The following is a 26,633-nucleotide window of genomic DNA, read 5'->3' as shown; positions in this document are numbered from 1 at the left end:
ACGAACGCGAGATTCGTTCGAAAGCAGTTCGAAGGAACAGTAAGCCCATTTGATTTTGCTGTCGTAAACGAGAATAGGAACCACTTTCGTTCGAATCTCGCATTCGTCGTAGACAAGAATATGGGTGATGATGATTTCCACCAAATTTTCATCACTGACATAACATTTATTCAAAAATCAATTCGATTTAATACAGGATAAGGCTGAAAGCACATGATAGGTGATAGAGAACAAGAGCGCCCAACAGGGAATACGGTTTTCTTACTCAGGAAGTGGTCATATGAAACAATCATAACATTTCATAAAGCTACCCACTAGTATTTCGGATATCGCAGAAAATTATAGCTCAACTACAGTCAGTGAATGAACGGGTTTAGCTTGCATTTTTCAGTTTATTCTTATCATCATACTTCTTTTCTGCATATTTTGCATTATCATCATTTCATTTGCTGTCTCAAAAGAGTCTACGTTATCCTCTTCTATTTATATGTGACAGCGTATGTTTTCTCCTGGATTTCATCTGTTTTCAAAGAATTTGTTTTTTATCATCATTGTTCATGAGTGGATGTGTTTATTTCTGTTTCTGACAATCTCTACAGTAAAGTCCTTGTTCAAGCTTAAAATAGATTGTATGTTTGCAGTTTTCCTTCTTTGACTGAACTCTGAAGTTGATGTCATTATCTACACCAGTTTTATAGGAAAGTACTTACAATGCAATACTCAAACTTGACTGTCGTCGTTCCCGTCGGTTATTCTTAATGAGATTTTAAACACTGCAAATGGTGCGCTGATAGGTTTTAGTTAATCTCCTGTCCTATCAGTTACGAGTTCCGGTTCAATGCGCGCGAATTTCTCAAATTTGACGATTTTTTCAGTTTGGGTTTAAAACTTTTCCGGTTGAAATGTTTAAGCTCTGTCTTCGCGTCTGTATGATGTTTTCGATCAGCAGATCCATTACGTTGCAATTTAATCATACTCATAATAATTGTCGGCTAACGCGAGTGATAAAATTAGGAGCTACTTTTTTCTTCCTTTTATCGATTTTATATAAATAATAAGCTACAATTTTAAAAATTAAAAAATTAAATCATTAATTTTAAGTAATATGAATATCACAACATTTCTTGTTTCTTCTTCTCATTTATTATTTTGATAAATTTAATTCACTTTAACGTTCCTTCCTTATTCGATGCTAGCATCGTCAGGATAGAGAGAGAGAGAGCGCACAGAGACAAATTAGAATTCTTGCTGACTTATGTATCATGTATGTGCTAGGAAACTCATCACAACTTTGTTCGACCACAAAAAATAAAAAAAGTACGTCCATATCGTGTAATGCATATGAATCGCAGGACAATGATCAATAAATATCCTGTAATACGTACAAAATTGTTGGATAGTACTTTGTGTTTTTTTTTCTGTTGAACAGACAAAACTAAATTCAAGCGATAATCGTTTCATCTTATCCAAATCATGACATGTTTGAAAATTTCGAAGCAAAGCAAAACGAAAGATGACTACGAGAAAAAAGTATTTCCTATGCAAACAAATCGCAGCAGGTTCAGTTTGAAGCTTCTGGTGAATGTGTAGGAAAACACAAAGACTAGGAACATTTTGTTGTTTAATGGATCTCTTGCTTAAACCGCACACTTCGGAGATTTTTTTGAGATCAAAGTGGAACACTCGCGCGGGAACCCTTGTCCCATATTAGGAGTAAGGATGACCTTGCTGCTGCTGTTGCTGTTGTGTTTGCAGAAGAGATTGCTGTGCGGAGGCGAACTGATTGGTACCAGAACTGCTGATTAGATCAAGACTGGGAAACGGTGTACAATTGCTGCTGATTGGTAGGAATTGTTGCAATTCCAACGCCGCTGGTCAGGCCTCAGCACCACCGACCATCGACGAGCAGTTCTTGGGTGTGTAGACAGACGCGTTCGGATCCAGATTGGAGGGACAGTTGTTTGAGTTTTGCATTTGTACTATTTGGCCATTGGAGCCGGCAGCGGATACAGCAACAATACCGGGGCCCGTCTGCTGCATCGAAGGAGGAACCATTCCACTACCTGACATGACGTTCGCGGGAGCACAGCCAGCAGACATGGCAGCCGACGCAGTCGTAATGGTGGATGTCAGCACACCTAGGTTGCTTAATTGACTGATCAGCGGCGGATTATTCATTACCATGTGCGACATCGGACTAGCCTGACCAGTAATCCCATTCAGTGCGGACTGAGAGAGTAACTGTGGTGCATCGGACAGTCGCATATGCGATCCAACTCCACCACCACCGCCGGACGAAGGCCCAGGGCCAGACAGACAAAGCGCATCGTTTGGCATCGCTGGCATCACCGCCAGCAGTTGAACAATTTTTGCTTTCAAATCTAGAACCTCCTTATCCTTAGTGCGAAGTGAACCTGCAAGTTAACAAGAACCAACATATTTTGCTGTCTTAAGGATAAAAGAAGGATGTTGCTTACAGGTAGCAATTTCCAGCTGCCGTCGGGTATCACCGAGGGCCGAGAATAAGTCCAGCTTAACTCTCGTTTCAGCCGAAAGGTTCTTTTCCAGGGTAGCATTCTTATCCTGCATTGCCGCGAGTGCTGACATAAGTACTTCAGCACTTTGTTGGGACTCCCGGTTCCTCAATTGCACCTCAAATTTACGCATCTGTGGAAGGATTGAAACGTTGACCAGTTTGATAACTCAAAATTCTATAACGCTCACCTCCTGCTCAAAGTTGAGAGTTTGTTTTTCGGCATTATGCTTCGCGTCCTCCGTGCTCTTTAGATCTCGGCGCAGCTTCTGTATCTCCATGTCCATCTGCTGTCGTTTTTGCTTGCACGCCTCACCACAATCAGCCCGGGCGGCTTTGTCCTCCGCTTGCTTCCGGTGTTTTCGTTCGTTCTGTAGCTGCGATTCGAGCGATTGCCGGTGGCGTCGCTCTTCGCCCAGCCGTCGTTCGACAGTCTGCAGACTTTGTCGCTCCTGTTGACGCTGCGTCGCCAGGTCTTGGTATCTACGGGACGAAATAGAAATTAGTCAATGGGAATCACTGATCGAAAGAATAACAATAACGAAATATACTTGTTCTTCAACTCATCGCAGTCCTTCTGTTTGGCCTGCAAACATGATTTCAGATTGTTTGTGACGGAGTCGTAGGATTGCCGTGTCTCGTTCTCGCTCTGCTTCAAACTGCCAATTTCAGAGCGTAGTTTTTTCATTTCTGCTTCAAACCGGCTGCAGGTGTCGCAGACTTTGACCACTGGAGGTACGGCAGTGGGTTCTGGTACTGTCGTCGTCGTCGTGGTTGCTGTTGCCGTCGTGATTGTTTGGGTAGTACTTGAACCCACCGCCGCCGTAGAACCGGTGGTTGTACTCTCGGTGCCATTTTGATTATTGTTCGAACCAGTGTTGTTGTTTCCGGCTGTGGTATGTGACTGTTCGTGGTTCTGCAAAAGATTGTCCTTGGAAGTTACTGAAGCTGGCGAAGTCGTCGTCGTCGTCGTCGTGGGTACCGCGGATGCGGCAGTCGTTGTCGTAAGAGTTGTTATTGAAGATGCTAGTGCAAGAGTTGCCGCTAGCCGAACCGCTGCTAGGTGATTGGTATTTTCCTTCTGCTTGACACGATTCTTTCGACCAGCGCGATTAGATTTTGGCTCTGCTGGAGGCTCGTTATCGACGTGGTTCTGCTGTGGCTGTGGAGGTTGGATCTGTGTCTGTTGCAGTTCCATGTCGTAGTTAACCACGTGCCCGTTTTGCTGGTGTTTGCTCCGACTCCCGCTGGTGTCATGTATGCTATCGACGGCTTGAGTAGATTTGGTACTACTGCCGTTGGTTTGAGAACTTACTGAAGAGAGACTATCAAATTGAGCTTTTTGAAGCCCCGATGAGTCGCAGTCTTTTTTCTCCTTCGGAGACATGGCAGCACCATTGGTTTGCGGGCTATCGCTAGATCGCGAGATTTCCTTTGTAGTGCTACTGGTGCTGTTATTTTGCTGCTGCTGCTGTTGATGATATGAATAACTGTTAGCTTTCCCGCTTAGTGAGCTGGAGCTTTCCTTGTCTAAACTCTTCCGATGCAGATGCTTCGAGTGATTGGCGCTGCCGTTCATCGCGCTTACGGTTGCACTGTTCCCGGACGCTGTCGTTAGATTGGATCCTGTTCCGGCATGACCATTAACCTGGTTCGTGGATAGCATACTGCTTTGTGATTTACTGTGACTTTGAGCGTTCTTACTATTATGATGATGATGGTGATTGTTATGACCTCCTCTGTCGCCTCCACTGCTGCTGGTGCTGCTGACACTATTGCAACTGTTGCTGCTGGTGTTGTTGACTACCGTTACGGCAAGTTCTTTTGGCTGTGAAACCGGAGCCAGTTGATGATCCGGATGGTCGGGATTCACTTCGCTGGCACCATTGCTGGCAGCGTTTTCTTCCTTGGGCAGTGCTTCCTGCAGCAGCTGCATATAGAAGTCATTGTCCTTGGCAACTTCACGCTGCTTCCGTTGCCTTATTCGGTAACCGACGTAGCTTTTAAAGCCAAACCCAAGTGTCACTACCGGATAGCCAATGCTGAAAGATAATAGACCATAATAGATAAGAGATATTAGAGCTTCGGAGTGCTTCGACAGTTATTACCAGTGAGCCGCAAATGGCCGACACAGATCTAGATGTGGAATATTCCGGCTATCCTTCCATCGGATGGCAGCTTCTAGATAGACAAAAAGTATCCAAAGAATTATGGTTGGCAAGCAGATACCTTTATCTGAAAAGAAAACAGCAGGTTATAATACGGTCAACTAACCCCGTGAACAGGTAGAACCAACCCGTATGCCAAACATACTGCACCCAAACGTAGGTGCTGGCCGCAAAGAACAGCCACTGCACTGGGATGAAGAACAAGCACACCAGATCGGAAGTGATGGCAATGCACACGAACAGTACCGAAAAAGCCTGCGTGCAAATAGATTCTCAGTATCGTTCAAGTAGAGATATTGAATCTTTGAATCGGTTTGAGTGCGACGAGACACTTACCAGTCCTTTGTACTTGAATGAGTCATAGACTGAACGCAGAAGTAGCCAGAATGGCCACAGAAACTCGAAGCGGAACTCCAACAGAAAGTCAGCGGTGATTACGAACGCCCATAATAGTAAGAACTTGATGTATAGCAGGGTGTTGCTGAAAAGAAAAAAAAACACATATTGAGCGTGAGTCGTTTTATCTTCACAGGATTCGATTTTGTTATCAATAGGTAATATTTTTGTGGTTGAATGGAGAACAGTGAGTTTAGCTATGTAAGGTATGTAAGGTGGGCTCGATGGACTATCCAAGTCAGTCTTGGATCACATATATTTGGCTCAAGCTGTTCTCAACCCCTATTTGGCAGTTTTCACGCCGCCACCCGCGTTACGGCTTGGTTAGACCAAACTGGTGTCGAAGGGGGTCAATTAAGGTTGCAGATTATAAGATTAGGAAATATGTATGAAAATATATAATGTCTTCGCTTCAAATAGTTGGTATTCGCGTCAGTAGAGCTTCTTAAGCATCACATATACGAATTCCGAAGGAAATGGTGAATTCGATGAGAGAGAGAGAGAGATCTCTATTCCATGAGACGATCGACCGACGGCGTCGAAATGCCGGAAGATATAAGCAACGGTAACTGAGTTTTGCAAGAGGGAATGAGACACTTAATATCACTGAAATGAAATCTAAGACACACTAACACATATCCAATTTCAGCTCAAGCTAAACTTTTTATACGGGATGGTACTGGATCTGTGGCTTTCGACTGGCATGGTTCATTCCCATTGATTCGAAAGTCTTCTTGCCTGGTTGGTGGATGTGTGCTCCTACCGGCAAGTAGATAGAGCAATTCACCTGGATGGGGGCATGTGGATCCTGCTAGTTGTCATCTGACCTTGGGCTTGAGGCTAGCTCAGGAAAGGAGTGTAGGCCTGGCACCTAAGAGATAGATCATTATTCAGGACATGGTTTTATGATTGTTGAACTCAACCAAGCACATTAGCTTCTAGAAATGTTAAGTAACCTTTTCGGGTCGGTGTGATCTGTTCGAGTCGAACCAGATGGTCATTCGGTTCGAGCAAATATCATGGTGTGTCCGGGATAAATATTTTCCAAAATTGTTATGGAGATTCTTTTTGCAAAACTTTGAAATGCCTTCACTCGTCCAGTTACTCATGATTAAGCTGACCAACTGTGGGCTAGGAAAAATCCATACACATTTTATCTCAAAATTAAAAACACAAAAGATGACTGTCTAGTATTTCTCATGTTTACTATATTTTACTACAGGCCTTATTTTCAACAATGATTTTAAGGGTTAGCATATTGTAGTTATTAAAGCGATTGGTTCGATCTCCAACCCCGCACACAGGGTTAGAGCTTTTTCAGTAGAAATTTTTCTAACCCGAGAAATGAGGCAAATAACCCTAATGTTGAAACCTCCATAATCGTAATATTTTCTGGATTCAATGTGAGTGATGGAGCACAGAAACTACATAGATGTCAGAGTTCCTGTGTTAGTGTTCTGATCGGTTTCCTCCATGTGCATTTGTTATTTAAACAGCAGTGCGTGTTCATGGAACCAAACTATATTAAGTTTACAATCAAAGTCTAGCTCGTCCATTCCGCGACATCGTTTCGTTCTTTGCATTATGCTTTTAAAACACAATGAAAAATTGTTTTATAATTACAATTTTGCTTGTCAAGTTCAAAACCGAACTGAAGTTTCTTGTCATGCAGGAAGGTCTTTGAAATTATATGGGTTTCTTTAGAAAAGTAGACACTACTATCGAAATGAACTTCGAAATTATAATAGACTGTTACGTTGCCTAGAACATTGAAATAAAAATGATTAGGTTTCGAATTTAAATATCCACGACCATCCAATCCCGAAATTATGAAATTCGATTTCGATCTGAATGCAAAAACCAAAGACCTGAAACATTCGCTGATTTTTTTCAAATTTGAATCTTGTAATAAAGAGGATGTATTCATTACTTCAAATGCACAAAAAAGCTGTACGTGTTAACAGAGTACTACACAAATCGATGAATTAAAAATAAAATGCAAAATGGGAGATTTTGCGTTTCGAATTCATCTCATCAGTAAATGCCACCGTATTAGCACCGATTAGACCCCAAGTCCAAAAAACCATAAGTGAGGTAGCACAGAATTTCTGTTTTATTGGTACAAAAGTGCACGTAACTTGCTATGGTACATGGAAATCCTTTTCCGTAGCGGGACTCCATCTTGGAAGTATTATTTTTTCTCTAAGGTCGTTCTACAATACATTAAGATCGCGGGAGGATCTTCTTTCTTACTTCTGGCCATTACAAATTACAGATGTGGATTCGTCCTCTTTGGAATTTTCGTCCTCACTGAAAACTCTGGTTTTTGATTTGGAGTTATTGCACACAGTTTTTGCGGCTTTGCAGTTGTCGTTATTACTTGATCAACTGTCACAAAGTTGGCAACCATTTGGGGATCAGGCGGCAATATTGAAGACCGTACATTGGTATTGATTGTCGAAGATGTGTTTTCTTAGGGACTGCTGTCTACGGTTTATGATAGTGAGCCGTTTCTTCATAGAATGAGGAGGTAGGAATCTGTCATTGATAACTGCAAAGCATGGAACTGTATTGTCGGATCAGACCGCAAACTTACCGCATAATCACCATTGAAGTATCTAGAAATAATTAGTTTCTGCGTGTATCCTTTGTAACCCATTCCACTTTTCTATTTTATTTATTTATTAACAGATTAAGGCCGAGGTAGCCTGTGCCGTATACAAAAGATTCCTCCATTCCACTCGGTCCATGACCGCGCGTCGCCAGCCACGCAGTCTGCGAAGGGTCCGCAAATCGTCTTCCACCTGGTCGATCCATCGTGCTCGCTGCGCGCCACGTCTTCTTGTACCGGTCGGATTGCAATTGAGACCTGTTTTCACCGGGCTATTGTCCGACATTCTGGCTACGTGCCCGGCCCACCGTAGTCGTCCGATTTTCGCGGTATGACAGATGGGCGGCTCCCCCAACAGCTGATGCAACTCATGGTTCATTCGCCGTCACCATGTGCCGTCTTCCATTCTTCGGAAGGTGTAAACCTGTCCTGGTGTCCAGGTGGGACCTTAAGCAGTCCTGGCACGACGGCCCACCGGCGAGACAGGTGGTTGGCGTAGGCCCTATAAGCCGCCCCTTAAAAACCCACATAACGAACAATACAGAAGAGAATACGACCCAGAACAATCGGCAACGACCCAGGCGACGAATAAAGGATCACGATTGGAAACTCGGAACATGGAATTGCAGATCGCTCGGCTTCGCAGGATGTGACAGAATAATCTACGACGAGCTACATCCACTTTTCTATACAGCTACACTTTTAAAGGCCGTATCGCCAGTTTGAGGTGCCATATCGTGTAGTCAAATCTCGATTTTGCCATTATCAATAAACACAAGGATATTGAATTTGATTCTAACTCGGTCACAATCAGCGACATGTTGTAGATTATTCTGCAAAATGATTTTATTTGCCTGGCGCAATGTATCGAAAATTATCATTATTGAATGCCTGATATGATGGGATTGGATAGAGCCTAAGCTCTGAAACCTATAAGTGAATATTCCAAAAAGTCGGGCTAATACGAAAAGACTCGAAGTCAGGTTATTTGACCAGAATTCCACTTTTGTTTTTCATATTGACATATCTCTAAACGATCACTTCGGCAAGAACTGAAGTAAGATAACTTTTTCGTTGATCCGAACTGATGTTCAAATCGACACTTCTCGATAGATTCTATAATACAGTAATTCCTCCAAGATTCACCCAAAAATCTTTAAAATCATGACGTTTTACCAGCATGGGTTCCAAGCATTTTGCACAACAAAGCAAAGCATTTTGATTCGAGAGCAATATTTTAAAAGGCCCTAAGAGTTTAAAAAAATTAGAGATCTGTATTTTGCACAGCAAAAAAGCTCCGAGAAAAAGTTACAGGGAATAATCTTTTCTTCGCAAAAAAAACAACTGAATAAAAAGTTGTGAGCTTTCAAAAAAAATTAAAAATTTTATTAAAAACTAATACTACAAAAAACTCATTTTTAAAAACTTTTATTTTTGTCAACGAAAGTCTGGAGAGAATGAAAACATATTTAATGCGGTTGCATCGCGGAAAAGTAATTGGTAACAATATTTTTTTTGCAACAGCATTAAACATGTTTCTAAATTTCAACTGGCTGATAAAAACATAATTTAATTACACAATACGATTCTGATTTCTAATCAAAATGCTCGTAACCCAAAATTTCCAAAATTTGTAAGATTTCAAGATATTTTAATTTTTTTTTTTAAAGTTGTCCTATTGGAGCTGTAGAGCTAGGTACGCGGAAGGGCTTCCCGTCAGATCGCTTATTACAATTACTGACAGACGACGGGAAATGTTACACACTAAAACACTGCTTAAAATCAATTGCAGCGGACCGTGATTCCGATTGTGATATTGAGTGCACGGTTCAGTTGTGCGGGCGTATGGACTTTACGATCGCGTGGGAATGAACGTTCATTTGTGTGTGCTTGAGACCGCGTTAACCGGATTAGAAGTATATCAGCGCGAAGGGCTCAGGCGTTTGTATGTTAACGTGTTCGATCACGTGGTCGTTTGCTTGTCGCGTGTGCTAGCATGTAACTTCGCGTGTATAAATTCGATTTTTTTGTTTTTTTGTCGGTTCCGACAGCATAAGTCATTAAATTGACTTTACGCTTGTCCGGACATGCCGCAGACTCAGGTGATTCGCATTTAATGCCAAAAGATCCTGACTCCTGCGTTGCAGAAGACAAAGAGTTAAGTAGCCGGGAAACACTAAGCTTGTTCATTGACCCTACTCCCGGATTTTCTAAACTTTCTTACTTCAAATCCTTGCTCTTCCTTGGGAACTATGGCTCTTAATATTTAAAAAATACTTCACCTTCCAGTCCCTTGCTAATTATATGTAGTTACAATATAAAAAAGGAAAAAGATTGACTCACTATAAGTCGTTAATAAAAAAGGAAAAAATTCGATTTTATAATCGTGTGTCTATTCGCATATTCGCGTGTGTTCTTGGAAGATCGCGCGGACTGTGAATTTGATACTTCATTTTCAGTTTATAGTTCAGATGCTAGAAGAGAGTCAACTCTTTCACTAGAGTTCCAAGTCATGTCATCGTGGAAAGTCTTGTCTGGTGGATATGAGCATCATTTTTTCTCAACTGAAAGCTTGGGCCTAGGCTGCTAGGGCCGCGAGGAGGTACTTCCGGACGTAACCAATTCATGATCCGCGAGCGTTTTGTAGATTCATTCTTGACAAAAAGAGTTTGTAAATTTATAAGTGCTAAAACGTTCACTTAGTCACTGGGATGCTATCCTGTTCGCAAGATCACAGGCGTAGGTGTGCGCGGATGATAGCGAAGGGCTCGAACGTTTGTATGTTAAAGTGTGTGTCGCATTTATGTAACGTCGCGCGTATAAATTCGCGCATTGTAACCGTATGTCCACTCGCACATTTGCATGTATTCTTGAATAATCGCGCGCGTACCCTGTATCTGATACTTTATTTGCAGTGACTAGCTCAGATGCTAGAAGAGAGTGAGTTCTCCCATATCACTAGAATTCCTTCCTGGTTATGTCGCCACGTGTCCACGCATTTTGCACTTATGTTTGTCATGTTCCTTGTCTGTATCAAGCTGCCCGATCAGTTTATCTGGCTGAAAATTTAACGTAAAATTAAGTAATCTATTGTAATTAGCAGCCTCCTTTCTGTATCTAATGTTCTTCGAGTACATTGAAATTTTCGGGTAAACCTTTCAAGTAAATTTTAAGGATAAACCTATTAAGTTATGTAAATGAAAAATTTGAAGGAGTTTCAGAATCCACTGCAAATTTTAATTGCATTATGTTTCAGAACTACAGAATACATTCGAAGAGCGGTAATACATTGGTCCTGCAAAAGATTAAAGATAAAAAAGTATAATCCGGATCATTTTGAGATAGCTTCATAGGAGGCAAATTGAGAATTGTGTTTCGACTTAGATAGATCAACTTGGCGGCTGCTAGAAACTGAGTTTAAAAATATCACCCAACTTGGGAGAATAGTTTAAACGACTAGTCGAGACGGGCAGCGGGACACATAACAGTTCATTTTTTTTATTTATGTTACAAAAAATCTTAAAGTTTACGTAGTCCCAAAGCTCATAAGATAATTTACAAAAGATTTTTTGTCACTCTTGTTGACTGGTTTCCTTTTACTAACAAAATTGCATTTTTGGAACCTGGGTAACCTAGTAACCATTCGATTTCTCGTGTGTGGCAAAACTGCTCGAACTGCTGATCACGAAACTGATTGTAGAGCTTGTGCATTTCGTGGTTTCCTCCCTTACAATTCGTGGCGTTGTCGGAATGCAATTCTTGAATGCATCCTCTGCGACTGATGAACCTTCGTTTGTATAACTCGCTGAATTTCATCCCCCAGGTGAACGATTTGGATCGCTTTGATTATAGCCTCCTTCGATTTGTGCAGTTTACGGACGGTCAAATTTCGACGAGTTTCATGTTCGACAGATTTCTTACGCCAGCTGTCGACGAACCGCAGGATGTAATCGATGACTCGTTGCAGTTTTCGAAAGCTAATGTATCGAGAAAAAATTGAAAATTGGTTCGATTTTCACAGTGGGTGCGGCTAGGACTGCTTTCATTTCTGGCAAATCTGTATCTGGAACGGCTGCAGGCGGTTGAATCTGATAGACTACGTAGGCGAGGAATTCAGGACCGTGCCACCAGAGGTCGTTTCTACTGAGGATCTCGGGAAGCTGACCACGGGAAACGGTATTGATGTACTCCCATCTGAAACCATCGGTTTCCTCTTGGATTAACGCAATGCGATTACGGAAGAAACAACTCAAGTTTGTTTAGCGTTTTTTTTTGATCCAGGCTATAAAAAGTGTACTGTCGCACCATAGAACGACTTCTAGAAAATTCATGCTCATCTAGGAATTGGGATTTATTTGAGGTGTAACAATGAACTATGGAGTTCTTGCCACTGTTGTGCAAATTCTTCGTCGACCGGGTCATCCCGGTCTGCCTTAATGCTCCACAGACGTTGCGCTTGAAGTTTGGCGATGACAATACTGCCCATAATCGCAAGTCAGTCCCATGTTTAACGTGACTTGCGATTATAGGCAGAATAGCTGGTGAGTACAATCCTCGAGGATCCCAAAAATTTGGCGTCTTCGGCGTAGATCACTCGCTTGGTCACAACGTCTCTTGTCACTGACATGAACTGGTTCGCGAGGAGTAGTACATCTGCCTCTGGATCCCAGAGCAGACCTAAAACCTTGATGAGCTCCAGTCTAGTACACGCAACGGTTGCGACGTTCGTTCACGCCAAAAGATTCCTTGATAGTGTTTATGTTCAGCTACCATCAGAATCTGACGATACATTTTGGAAATGTCTGCTGTGAAAGCTACTTTATGGCTGCGAAATCGAAGCATGATGGAGTACAGCTCGCTTTGCACTACCGGACCGACGAGAAGTACGTCGTTCAACGCAAGATTGGATGGGAACGACTTCTCACTGGCATCGAACACCACTCGACGTTTAGTGGTTGAACTGAAGGAACGCAAAACGGCGTGATGTGGCAGGTAAAAAATTTTCTGATTCGATCACTTCATTGCAATGACCGAGAGTCTCGTATTCTCGGATGAATTCAATGTGACCCAGTGGTCTGAAGCTCGGGGTTACGTAACAATCTCTTCTCTAGCTTCAGAAATTGCTTCAGGCAATCGTGCTGCAGTTTGGCAATGGTTTCTTTGAATGGTTGTTCTACCACAATCCTCCCTGTCGGATCTCGTTTATATGTAGACAGAAAGTGGGATTCACAGGCTACTTCTTCTCTGGAGAGCTTGGGGCTGTCCATCATGGTTTCGATCTCTTCGATGGAGACCAGGTTGGAGTGCTCTGCACTGGAGCGTCGGCGACGTACGATTCTTTAAGGACACCGGCCACAATCTACCCTAGGTGAGTTTCTCGCAGCTGTGGCAGCTTGTCGGACAGGTATAGATGACTTGGCTTCAGCATGTCGAAGAACCACTCTGCACCGATCAGCATATCTACCTTGTCGGGAGTGTGGAACGCTGGATCGGCTAGGACTATTCCTTCCGGAAGGCGCCGTTCACTGACGTCAATCTTGGTGGTGGGGATTTTTCCAGTCACTGTGACTGACCAGACACTGGAGATTGCAGAGGAATGTAGACACTTTGGATCGGAATTTGATCATCACCTTGTCACGAACGTGACTCTTTGATTCCGGCAATGGGAACGTTAGCTCGCTGCTTCTGGACACCTAAACGCTTGACCATGTCCTCCGTAATAAAGTTTACTTGGGAGCCGCTATCGAGGGGGAAGGGACAGGGACGAGGTTGGTCGTGTTTGTCAATGGTATCTACCATTGCGATGAGCAGCAGTACGGTTTTCGCGCTGGTGACGAAATAACTGGAGCAGGATGAAGGTACTTGGTGGTCTATCGTAGTGGATGCTTTCGGTTCTTCGATGGATGGTGGTTTGCAGTTAAGGCGCTTTGGTTACCAACGATGCTTTGGGTTGAACGTCACGCTCTGGAATTGGCGCCACATCTTCATGCGACAAAGTGTGGTGACGAGCCTCACACTTGCGACACGACTTGGTGGAAGAACAACTTCTGGTGAAGTGTCCTTTTCGTAGGCAGTTGTAGCAAAGCCCAGCGCGATTCGTACTTTTTCTCTCTTCTGAGATGTGGACAAAGAAATTAAGGTAGAGCACGGTGGGAACCACCGCAAAAGTCACAAGCTGGTTTGGTATTCCTTAAAATTTCTGAGGCTGTATGACTTTTCTGGTATGTTTCGGCCATAAGGCTGTTGATTTTGGATCATTCGCTGATGACAGTTCCTTTCGCGGCTTGCAACTGTTTTGCGTCCATGTACCACAAGGAAAAAAAACCGTACGCGCGGAGCACGTTGTTTGGCATAAGTTCGTTCGACATAAGTTCATTTGGCATAACAGCAGGTGACACATGCTTTCGTTTGGCATAATGTTCATTTGGCATAATGGTCATTTGACATTATTGTCTTTTGGTATAATTGTCGTTTGGCATAAATTGAAATATATATTGAAATGTCTGTTATATTAAACGTTGACGCCTAATATGGCTACGCCATATCGCTTGTATGGTATGGTGCTGACTGAAGTCGCTCCGCTCCGTCGGACTAAAGCTAGTTGGTAGTCCCCATGTTTGAGAAACTTGGGCAAACGAGTGGGTCATAGGTTTGCTTGTGAGGGGTAGCCGCTTTCGACGGCGGGTCGATGGCCACCTCGCCCGACAGATCCTCTGCGGCTTTGCGCCGCTTTGGATGATTAGTCTCGGTTATGCGATATTGCCAAGGGCTATAAATGGTATATAAATTCAAAGAACTGCTCATGTTTGAAAGAAGGAATCAACCCATATGTTTGAGTAAACCGGGTGGATCACCAATTTACTTGCGAACGCTATTTTATTATACAAATTCAAAGAACTGCTCATGTCTGAAAAAAAGAATCAAATCTTGTTTCTGGCAAATATATATGTGTATATTTGCCAGAAACATAAAGATTGATTCTTATTTCAGCCATGAGCTGTTCTTTAAATTCGTTTACCAAATGGCCCCCGCTAGTAAACTGGTGATACAATCGATTGCCCGGTTTCTCAAACTTACGGGGTTGACTCCTTCTTTCAAACATGAGCAGTTCTTTGAATCTGCATGTCAAATAAGTTCACAAGCAAGGTGTTGATTTACCCGTTTGCCCGGTTTACTTAACCTTTCGGAAGTCGCGCTAGTGCACTAAGTGTACGCTGCACTGAAAATCTAGCGAAATCGTCTTAGCGCACTAGCGGCTGCTCGTTCAGTGGGCCATTTGCGCGACTTCCGCATCGTTTGACAATAATGCCAAACGATCATTATGCCAAATGAACTTACGCCAAACGAACTTATGGCAAACGACGTGCTCCCCCGTACGCGTGTAAAAATATTTTCAACCCAAGTAGAACTATTTCGAAGATCGCTTGCATCATGCGAGTAACAGTGTAAAACATGTTTATCGGACAGATGGCTTCCTATTCACTTGAATATCCGTTCGTAGAGAATGCTTTGTAGTATATTGATCATACGACCACGAATACTCCAGGATTTTAGTGCGCGAAGTATTCCTTGAGCTATATACCAGTTTATATGGGAACTTGCCGTGTGACCGCACTTCTCAACCCGTAACTCCGGAAACGGAAGTCGGATCAACGAAAAATAACAATAACAATAAAAATAACAGCTTATGGGAGCGTTATATCTTTCATTTGAAACTAAGTTTGTGAAAATCGGTTCAGCCATCTCTGAGAAAACTATGTGAGTTTAAATGACACACACACATACATACACACTAGGGTGACAATAAAACGACCATTTTTGAAATTACTAATCTACACCCCCTAGTGTCGTTCCAAATCATGAAAAAAAGACACTGTCCAAATTTGAGCGAAATCGGTTAACCCTAACCCCTCCCCCAACTTAAAGTTTGTATGGGATTTTTGGCCAAAAAGTATGGGAAAACACTCACAGTTCACATTATCGCCCCCAGAGGTCGCAGTTAACTTCCGAACACGGACCTAGGAAGGAGTTAAGCTTTTGAAGATATGCCGAACAAGTTTGTCGAAGACTGCAAGACAATCCAACCAACCGTTAAAGAGTTATTAACGTTTAAAGTTGGATACTGCTGCTTAACATGTGCAAAGGGCGTACTCCGCTTATCTCATATATGTGACCCACATGAAAAGGTGGGGCAAGGTTAGGAAAAACTCATATATCTCTGAAACGACTAGAGATAGAAAGTTATGATGTTCCACAAAGTTGTAGAGAAATAAAAGGACTTTTTGGTTTCACTGGAAAGTTTCAGGATTTCTCCGCATGGTGGCGGTAATGAGCCAAGCAATTTAAAGGAAATGCTCCTATCTGTACAGCGCTAAGAGATGGAGCATTTGGATGTTCTACAAAGTTGCAGAGTAGCAAAAATACTTTATTCTCTCATTTAAAAAATGCAAAATTCCACCACATGGTGGCGCCAGTGAGCAAAATTATTTCAAGGTAATACGCCTATCTATACAATGGTAAGAGATAATGCAATCTGATGTTCTACGAAGTTGTAGAGCATTTCAAAGGCTTTCGTGTATAAATATAATTTAGGCCGCATAGTGGTGCTATATATTTTTTTTAAATTAATATATATTTTGATACACCTTTTGAATGTTTTCTATTTTTTCCGCACAATAGCGTTAGAGAATCACACTAGTTTAAAATAATACTCTTATTTCTTGTGCAGAGATTGTTTTATTACACATAACATGTTACAGATTTAAGACTCTCAGGTTATAATAAAATTTATATTCTTGACTTTCATTGTAATCCCATTGATATTTTTCCTGTTGCCTCATTTATTAACCTTTTTTTAATTTGTTGAAGCAACTGTTGACTAGTTCTAATAACGCTCTCTCCTCAAAGACGTCATGAACAGTGCCGCGCGTCAGTGCTCGTTGATTGCCTCCCGCAGAAGAAGCGTACTCTATGCGCCGTGAACTCATTTAGACAGGCATTGGTTGCACGATTACAGGGCTGATATTTTGGTGATAGGTGAGAACTACTAGGGTCATTCGAATGCCGATTAGTCTCTTTTTCATCATATCTGGTCTCATTTATAACTTAGGAATAGGGCTCAAAATATATTCTGTCACCTTACGCGGACTACTAGACTTAAACACTACATTCCGCTAATAATGCAGCCTGGGATAAATACCTAAGTATGCTACAATCCAATTCGCGCTGTGCTTCTATTATAATCAGCATCCCCTATCACCTTGCAAACAAGCAAAGCGTGCATGGCAGCTGCGCTGCCTGCCCAGTCGGGAGGATACATCACCAGATATTTGAATTTTGCTTTGTGCGACTATTCCGGCAAGGAAGGATCGTCTCCTGCTATAATTGCAACATTGCTGCCGGCGCTCGTCGATCGCTCTGTCGTAGTAGAGACTGAACCGGCTGGGTAGTGTCATTTTGCTTTGTGCGTTTCATCGCGCATGTTGCTTGCTATCGCCGCAGAGATCTGGTGTATGTTGTTGCCGTTGGTGCTCGTTGGTCGCCTCGAGACGTGCCATGTGCTGCGAACCCAACTCAATTGATATTGGTTATACGAGTACGGGACTGATACTTCGGCAGTAAGCAAAGGGTGCTAGGGCAATTTGAATTCCGGATGGACAATAGTCAAATTAGATTCCAGCTCCGAGCAGCTTTTTAGGTACCTGTGCAAATTCTTAGCTCGATATCTGAAACTATATTTTTGCACCTACTGTTTAAATTTTACATGGGATTTTGTGTGGGAAAATTAACTTTCATTAAATAATTCCTCCAGGAGTTGCCCATTGCTTCCTAAAAATAAATCGTTATGTGTCATTTATAGGAAATTCAACACAGAAACAAAGTCTCGAAAACCACAAAACGATTTGGCGCTTGATAAAAAAGTTATTAAACAGAAACCGATTGATGCTCTGACGATTGATGAAAAAATCATTTTTTCTAGCACCACTGCTGTTGGTTATCCAATTATATGAAATTTTGTTTTGATTTACTCTTAATGTGTCTAAATCATTTATCTATACTGTTTGGCCACCTTGCAAGGGTTTTGATAGATAAATTGAGGCTTCTTTTGTACATAAGAGAAAGTTAAAAATTTTGTATATAATTAGACTGTCAGCAGCAATGATGCTATGAAAAGTGAAATTTTCATCGATCTTCAGAGCATCAATCGGTTCTTGATTAATAACTTTTCCAACAAGCCTCAGATCGTTTCGCGGTCTTCTAGACTTTATTTCCTTGATAAATTTCCTATAAAAATCAGACATATATTTATTTTTGAGAAGTAACGGACGACTCTTGGAAGAATTATTTTGCAAAAGACGATTTCCTCATACGAAATCCCATGTAAACTTTAAACAGTGGGCGCAAAAATATAGTTTCACCGATCGAGCTAAAAATTTGCAGAGGGAGCTAAATGGATCCCAATAAGTTACTCTGAGCAAATTTTTTTTTCATATAACCATGTCTCACTCTAATGGTCAATTTTTCATCACATCTGGTACCACACATAACTTCCAAACACATGGACTACCATTCCAACTTTGGAATGGTAGTCCATGTGAGATCATGAAAACATGGATTACCATTCCAAAGTACTAAGTAACTCAACAGTGATATTAGTTTAAGGACCCCAAAGTAGGCTAATTAAATACCAATACCGCGGCGGAACCCTTTATACAATGAAGCTCCATTTTTATCGTGACTAACACCTTATCTTTCAATATACGGGCCCTTTTAAAAATTTCGGTAGGAAAGTCATGTAAGATTTGGTACGCTTATATCTTTTGCTGTACTGCATATAATTAATAATTTTCTTGCCATTTTGTCGAAAATAAGTTCAACAATGTTGTCATAACGAAAAACTGTTTTGAAAAATTACTCGAAAACTGCTCGGAAATGGCGAAAAAATTCAGCTCATCTCGGTCGGACCTGTCAATATGATGCACCAACCGAACATTTAAATGATGAAAAATTTTAAATATAGGTCCACTGTAGATTTGTTTCATTTTGTGTTGAACTGTTTAGAGCGTACAGGGTCCTCAAAGGGCTCTACAATATCGAGAGGGAATTATTTGTGAGCTGAACACGGCTGGTTTGTGAATCTGTTTGTGTTAGCAGAGGCAACTATTTTCATTTCTGATTAGAGAGTACCATACACGACGAAAACCGGATTTTAAAACATTGCTCTCCGGCGTGACCGTTTTCCAGGATGGTATGTTGCCTAATAGCCATGCCATTCTGCCGTCAGGCGTTGGCAGGCGAAACAGTGCCGAGAAAACCAGAACCTGCCCTTTTCAGGACGACAATTGATGATGAGTTTTGATTTGAAATTCCTTCTCTCTCTTTTGTTCGCCCATCATATTTTTTTTTAAATTAAGCTATGACTTTCTTGAAAACAACACACACTTTCCTAACCATTGATTTGTTTTATTATGAAAGACACAATAGGTAGGCCATGCTGGTTTCTTGGGAGACATAATAATGGTTGAGGTCTGGAAGCATAGATCAATTTTGAAGTTCTGCGGGCGACCTTCGTTGCAAACTGCTTTCGGGGAGCTTTCCATCCGGTGGATTTACGAACTGTTTGGCACGGGTCATAGCACGAAAAATTCTACTCCGCTACTGCCGATGCTAGCTAGTAGCATAACGACGGTCAAATGAGTGATGAGGAAAACCACCGACCGTTGTATAGTCGCGCGAATATGCACTAGTATCGCTCACTCGCTCGTCACTTCTTTTAAAAATTTTCAATTACTTTATAATTTCCTTTTTTATTTCGACTATGTTAGTCACATTTTCTTTTTTATATTTGAACTACATTCAGAGAGAGATTACTGGGTAGGGAAAGTTATGAAAATAATAGCCATAGTACTCAAGTGAGAGCAAGGATGTGAAGTAAACAGATCGGAAAACAAGAAGTGCCGTGGGTCGGTTGTCACGGTAAAGATAGACTTGTCTGCCTATACCAAGACACATGCTAGTGAACTCGGGTGGTTCGTAGTTATGCTGCCTAAGCTCGACCCTCATTAGCAAAAGACAAAAATTATACCCGTACGATATTAAGCCTGTTCTAATGACCCTGCCACTTCTAGTTTTCCTATCTGTTTACTTCACATCCTTGCTCTCACTTTAATACTATGGCTCTAATTTTCATAACTTTCCCTACCCAGTAATCTCTATTCTGTTATGATAAATCTCTTCTACTGTTCATAAATAATAAAATTTACATTTTATCCAAAGCTTGATTTTGTGAAGCTCACAATAGAAAGCAATTTAAAAAAAAGATTAGGGAATATTTCGTAAATATCATTTTAAAACTTGATATACTCCCTACACTTAGTATTCATGACTGAAATATAAATGATAGTCTCAACAAATTCGCTAAAGACACGAACTCTGTTACTATTTTTTGAAAAATTATTTCTCCATAATATTAAAACTTCAAAGATGACGTTTTGGACAGTAAGTTTTCATCAAACTTCCACCAAATCGAATTTCTGGCCACGCCATCCAAGTAAGTAGAAACAAAGTCGTTCAACACTCGTCCCCAAGAAACTTCTTCGAATACTGCCTATTAATTATAATACATTGAGGACCTGTTTTGATCAGGCCCCGATTTAGTCTGTCCCCATTTTATCAACCTCATGTTTGATGGACTCTAGCAGACGAACAACGGCTGAACGCTATTGAGAGTATGAACTTCAAATTGAATCAAAAAAAACTTTTTTTTTATTTTCGGGCTTAGCACAACATATATTTATTTAACCTCTTTGGGAAAATTTAGTTTTCTCCACGCAATACATTGATGGAAGAATTTAGATATGTTATCAATAGAGCAATAATTCGTTTGTATGTCTGTTTTATGGGCCATTTTCCGCTTATTCATTTATTTGGTTTAGCATTTGAGATTTCAAGCACTGATGTTGTCCTATGTTGTCCTATTTGAGCGATTCTCTGAGTCCTGCCACTATCCCATGTAGAATGTGTAATCAAAAACATCGCGAAGCATCAAGTTATAAATGCTCTCTATCTATATAATATTCGAATAGAGTGATAAGAGTTATATAAAATGTATCATCACATTGTTAGGTGGATTAAAAATGTTTTTATATGAAAATTCTCATAACTTCGAAAAAAATTTAGTAGTTAGTTAATGTTTTAAAGCAAATTATGCGCCCTAAAATAAATTTCGAGTTGCCCAAAGGGTGCTTCAGTGTAAAATAAAAACTACAAAAGTTTTAGAAATAAAACCGTTTTTTAACCCTTCGGAAGTCGCGCAAGTGGCCCAATGAACGAGCAGCCGCTGGTGCGCCAACACAGTTTTACTAGCTTTGTTAGCTGGCGGAAGGTTACAGAACACACTGAAGCTTACATTTGGTTTTCTCGTGCAATGAAAATTACAAAAGTTAGAGCTTGCATATCTTCAGCAAATTTGTTTAAAATGTGTTTCTCTACAACTTCTACATCGAACACTATCTTGAACCGTTGAAAGTTCTATTTTAAAAATTGCTAAAATGTGAATCACCCTAGCATCTGTTAAAACAAAAAGAAATGCATTGCAAAGTACAACAACTATGCCAAACATGTTGTAAGGCTAAGTCATTTAATTTTAGCAAAAAGTTAAAATTGCTGCTAAATTCACATTCTAGACCACTGTGTTGTGGGAGCATATTGAATGATATTCTACACAGTATTAGAATCTCCTGCCGTCTCCTATCGATTTCGAATTCTTCTGCATGTGTTCCAAAGAGTACCCAAAGATGTATCTCTTGACAAGTCATCCACAAAGTGTCTCAAGAAGCTGTTCATTTTAACACGGCGTAAACTGTCAATTTGCTTTGCCAAATAGTATATTTTCCAAATAACTTACAGGTATCAACTTGGCGTAAATGAAATTCTTTAGAAGCGATTTGTTTAGTTTCATATTCATCATGCGGCCTAATTCCAATTTTTATAACGAGACACGATAGCCTTTGAAATATTCTACAACTTCGTAGAACATCAGATTGCATTATCTCTTATCATTGTATAGATAGGCGTATTATCTTGAAATAATTTTGCTCACTGGCGCCACCATGTGGTGGAATTTTGCATTTTTTTAAATGAGAGAATAAAGTATTTTTGCTACTCTGCAACTTTGTAGAACATCCAAATGCTCCATCTCTTAGCGCTGTACAGATAGGAGCATTCCCTTTAAATTGCTTGGCTCATTACCGCCACCATGCGGAGAAATCCTGAAACTTTCCAGTGAAACCAAAAAGTCCTTTTATTTCTCTACAACTTTGTGGAACATCATAACTTTCTCTCTCGTCGTTTCAGAGATATATGAGTTTTTCCTAACCTTGCCCCACCTTTGCATGTGGGTCACATATATGAGATAAGCGGAGTACGCCCTTTGCACATGTTAAGCAGCAGTATCCAACTTTAAACGTTAATAACTCTTTAACGGTTGGTTGGATTGTCTTGCAGTCTTCGACAAACTTGTTTGGCATATCTTCAAAAGCTTAACTCCTTCCTAGGTCCGTGTTCGGAAGTTAACTGCGACCTCTGGGGGCGATAATGTGAACTGTGAGTGTTTCCCCATACATTTTGGCCAAAAATCCCATACAAACTTTAAGCTCGTTGGGGGAGGGGTTAGGGTTAACCGATTTCGCTCAAATTTGGACAGTGTCTTTTTTCATGATTTGGAACGACGCTAGGGGGTGTAGGTTGTGAAATTTTTTTTTTCATGTAAATCATTGTCACCCTAATACACACAGACATTTTCCGATCTCGACGAACTGAATCGAATGGTATATGACACTCGGCCCTCGGTTAAAAGTCGATTTTTAGTGATTGTATAGCCTTTGTACGAGAAAGGCAAAAGCATAATGTTGAGAGAAGGCGATTCAATATTTTCTTTACTTTTTGTTTTACGGTTACGAAGAATTATAAGTCTCGCTATTATTTCATTTTCATTTTTATTTTATAGCGTTTGGTGGGGCAATGAGAGCGCAAGTCAGTCCAAGGCCGATGACAGCAGGGGTAATGGCTGAATGGTCTACGCAGACCACAAAAATGCCATGGGAGAGGATCCAGGTTTGGATCGGGGTAGGGTTTAGGAATTTATGTATGCTCGACGAATAACTGCGCTGCAGAATGTTATAAATGGATGAATCGATGTTATAAAAAATGATTAGAGGATGTGTAATTAAGTTTGGACGTTTCCGTAGTGATGGTGGAACTTCCCAAAACACTGGGGCTTACGATTCAACGTGACGTTACAACGCGTGACAAATTAGAACTTTCAACGTATTTTAATAGAAGTCATATCATTAAGCAGTGTTTAGTGGGTGACATTTTCTCGTCTCGCCTGCAATTGTAGCTAGTGATGCTGGCAAGGAATCCTGAGATCCCAGCCGTACATCTCCAGTAGGACAACTCTCGAAAAAACATCCACACACTATTGCACAATTAGTGAACACCCATGCCACCTCGGACAGATGTGCACCCATGAACTCGAACGCTAAAAGTCCCCGGTCAAACCATTCGGAATTTGATTCGGAATCCTGAATGGAGTCCGTATGGATTCGAAATCAAATGCAACAACCGATTCTGAGTCGGAATCGGTTGTTGCATTTGATTTAGAATCCATGATGACTCCATTCAGAAATCGAAACCGGTTCCGGAATGAGTTTAACTGGGTCACACCTTCCACGCACACACCACCACAGTAGGACTCACAATTAAAGTTATGCATAACAAAGTTACACGTTACCTAATAGTATCAAAATATGCTCATCACCCTGCATAACCCAATCAAAACAACAAAGCTCCTAATACTGATGACATCGACAATCCTAATCTAGTCCTCTCTATCTGTTAGGTGTTATTGTAGATAATTTCTGGAAACGACAAAACCATTACATTTCACGCGTCTACTCCTAACATATATTACGAAGGGATATTCTTTTCGCTATCGCTACATTTCATGTGTAGCGATAATCGTGTTCGCAGTATTATTCAAACAAGCCGGTTTCATCCCGGCTCCCGCAAGTAAAACTGAAAGGTGTCATTTTTCTTTATCTTCAAGACTGCCGTTATTTTCGAATTACAATTTGCAGTGGTAAGGTAAGTGGCAGGTGGTAAACGAACACCTTTTGCTGACCATGCGTCTGGCTGAATCGATGAAGGACGATATGCCGAGTCTAGGAAAGGCCTAAACGTATTATTCATTGTAGGTCACTTGTTTACCAAATATGTAGGTTGGGCAGAAGTGATGAAGATGAAACAGAGAAAAGCAGGCTGTGCTCAATTAGGGCTATAAGAACAAAAATATAATTAGTCCTAAATACATACTGTTTCCAGCCCACTTCGATCGAAACAAAAAATGCTTATGTCGTTCTCGATTGAGAACCTAGAAACTAACCCAGGTTAGTTGCTTCAAACAAACGTTTCTAATGGGACTGAGTTGGGTACTCGCAAAACGGCGGTGCTGTGAGCAAACCCGAAACTGAACTGAACTTCAGTTCAGTGGCGCATACCCTAGGTTCGAAACTGGCTCCAAACAAATGACCTCAAGCGAAAAATTAGTAACGATCTCGACTTAGGTCAAGAAAAAATTACACAAAATTCGTTTTTCATGATTACAGTAGGCCGTTCAACTCCTGCATAAGCAGAAATTCATTAACCTTGACGCAATATTTTTGCTAATTTACATTGAAAATAACAATCCCATATTTTATACCCTTTTTTTGTATGGTAATATTCTTACTGGCAACTCGGTTACCACCGCACGCGTGTCTGTTGCTGGAACAGTAAATGGATCATCGCGAGATCCGTACTTGTCGCCACTCTTGCTTCCACCAGATTTCCACTAAACCCCAAACCAGCACAGCAGTAGCGTACGTAGCCACACACCAGAGACCCCAAACTTACCTTCCGAACTGTTCTGCTATTTTATTCCTCTTCATGGGTCGTCGAATCTTGCCACAATCGGCATTTCTCCTCTTCATTATCCGCGTTCAGCCAGCTGCTACTTTCTCGCCGTGGTGGTTCCGTTGCTAGCAGCGGTTCCAACAGCTGCAACGAAAAATCCTCCACCCTTCTTCCTTTCGGCCGGAATTGGAGCACGTACACACACGCACGCACGAACGCTGAAGGCTCCAAAATCTCACTACTGTGGATGCAGGATAATCGTTTGCTTCCTACGGGACAAAAACTGTGAATTGAGGAAAACTATTTTTTTTCCTTGTTTTCGTCTTCAGATTTTCGCGTGTTAAATTTAGAACGACTCTTCTTAATGGTTGAGTTTTTGTTATTTTTGCTCTTTCAGCACCCACTCGTTTATTCCCCGCTGTCGTACTGAAGGATAGAAAATTACCTTCTTTTCAACCGAGAAAAAAAACTCGCTGACGAATTTTCCTGCACTTTTCTTCTGTCTTTCTGGACTTGCCAGTTGGCAGAAAGTAGCTATTTTCTTCCAAGCAGATCACGTCTTCTTAACTCGATTGTTTCGTTCACAAACTGAATAGGAAGTAACAAGAACCCTCGAAAGAAGTGAAACAGTTACTTCCCTACGTACGGATTATTTCACCCCGCGGAAGAATAATAATCTCGGGCTCCTGGGTACAATTTTCGGAATTTTTCACACACTGCAATCGTTTTTTTTCGTTGCTTTCATTCACATCATAGCACTTGGGGGGACAGTAGTCTGCACACCATTCCCGACGATTCCACCCAATCCGTATTGTGCACGGATAGGATAAGGATCTGTGAAAGGCGAATGCGTCCCCGTTTGTGATCGATTCTGTTTAATTCCTTCGCGGTAGTTTGATGGCCGAATTATTCTCACTTTTCCGTCTTTTTCTCTCGGTTGCACTCCGCGGCGAATCGCGTTTCATGTGCCGTTTTCACTCGCTTGCGAATGTGACGATGGTGATGATTCGATATGGAAGCTGGCTGGCTGATGCTGATGCGATCCGTGAGCGAATTCGATGTTTTCTTCTGATGTTGCTTTTCAGAAGTTCTCCGTCTGCGATGAGCACTGAGAGGTAAACGATATGTTTTGACACATTGCGTGTTTCGATTGATTTTTGATGGGGGTATGATACTTCAAAAAATACAAAGGCATTAAGCACTATATATTTTAGATATTCCGTGAAAAATTTAATGAACGTGAACATGTCTCGACAAACATATGATTACGGCCTAAAAGCCAACTGTCAAAATCCACTTTGAATGGAAATTCCAGACAAACCGTTACTTATCGAACACAGTTCACAACAGTTTATGAAAGAGAAAACTTTTCTCTTTCATTTACTATCAACATCTGTGATTGGCGTGTAACTGTTTGTCCGGAATTTCCATTCAAAGTGGATTTTGACAGTTGGCTTTTAGGCCGTAATCATATGTTTGTCGAGATGTGTAGAATACTAGGTTGAATACCTTCCATTCCCGAATATAATTTTACAACAGCATTAACCCTACAAACAATCTTAAAACAATAAATATTATATTGTTCAATTATAGTAAACTAGGGTTAGCATTGTCAGTATAATAATAGAACACAAACAATTGAAAACAAACAAACAATTTCCAGTATTGTTCGTCAAAAATATACCTTAGGTTTTTATTTGTGTAGTATTTCGCTACAAAACTATGTTATCGTTACAGTTGAAACCTGGAAAATCCAACCAGCGACAATCGTTTTTTTCTATTTAGTGCTAATCCATGATGTCGTAAGTAGTGTGCTGTATAGCTCATCGTTGTACGAATACAGCGCACTGCTTCCGACGTGATTCCATTGTTTGGAACCAGAGAAAATACGATTGTTGCTGGTTGGATTTTCCAGTTTTCAACTGCAACCAGAATATCTGAACCATACGAGAAATAGTAGAAACAACGCAAC

At 41.1% G+C, this 26,633-nt stretch overlaps 1 protein-coding gene across 2 annotated transcripts; it reads right to left on the bottom strand.

Annotated features, from left to right (window-relative positions):
• Positions 1-364: 364 nt before the first annotated feature.
• LOC131689217 (macoilin-1-like) lies at positions 365-25,736 on the bottom strand. 2 transcript variants are annotated; one of them, XM_058974157.1, is made up of 9 exons: positions 25,107-25,736; positions 24,662-24,944; positions 5,038-5,182; positions 4,830-4,956; positions 4,642-4,768; positions 3,085-4,575; positions 2,725-3,016; positions 2,478-2,667; positions 365-2,414 (listed from the first exon to the last, which is right to left on the bottom strand). In XM_058974157.1, exons 2-9 carry the CDS (start codon positions 24,736-24,738, stop codon positions 1,876-1,878), a joined length of 2,988 nt encoding a protein of 995 aa, XP_058830140.1. In that variant the 5' UTR covers positions 24,739-24,944; positions 25,107-25,736; the 3' UTR covers positions 365-1,875. The 2 variants fall into 2 exon arrangements, with proteins under 2 accessions (XP_058830140.1, XP_058830138.1); XM_058974155.1 differs by having other exon boundaries at positions 24,662-24,930.
• Between the last annotated feature and the right edge of the window lie 897 nt (positions 25,737-26,633).

This window comes from Topomyia yanbarensis, chromosome 3, assembly GCF_030247195.1.
Source record: "Topomyia yanbarensis strain Yona2022 chromosome 3, ASM3024719v1, whole genome shotgun sequence".
NCBI classification, from domain to species: Eukaryota; Metazoa; Arthropoda; class Insecta; order Diptera; family Culicidae; genus Topomyia; species Topomyia yanbarensis.
Note: the sequence above shows the minus strand (reverse complement) of the source record. Positions and strands in the feature narration are given on the sequence as shown.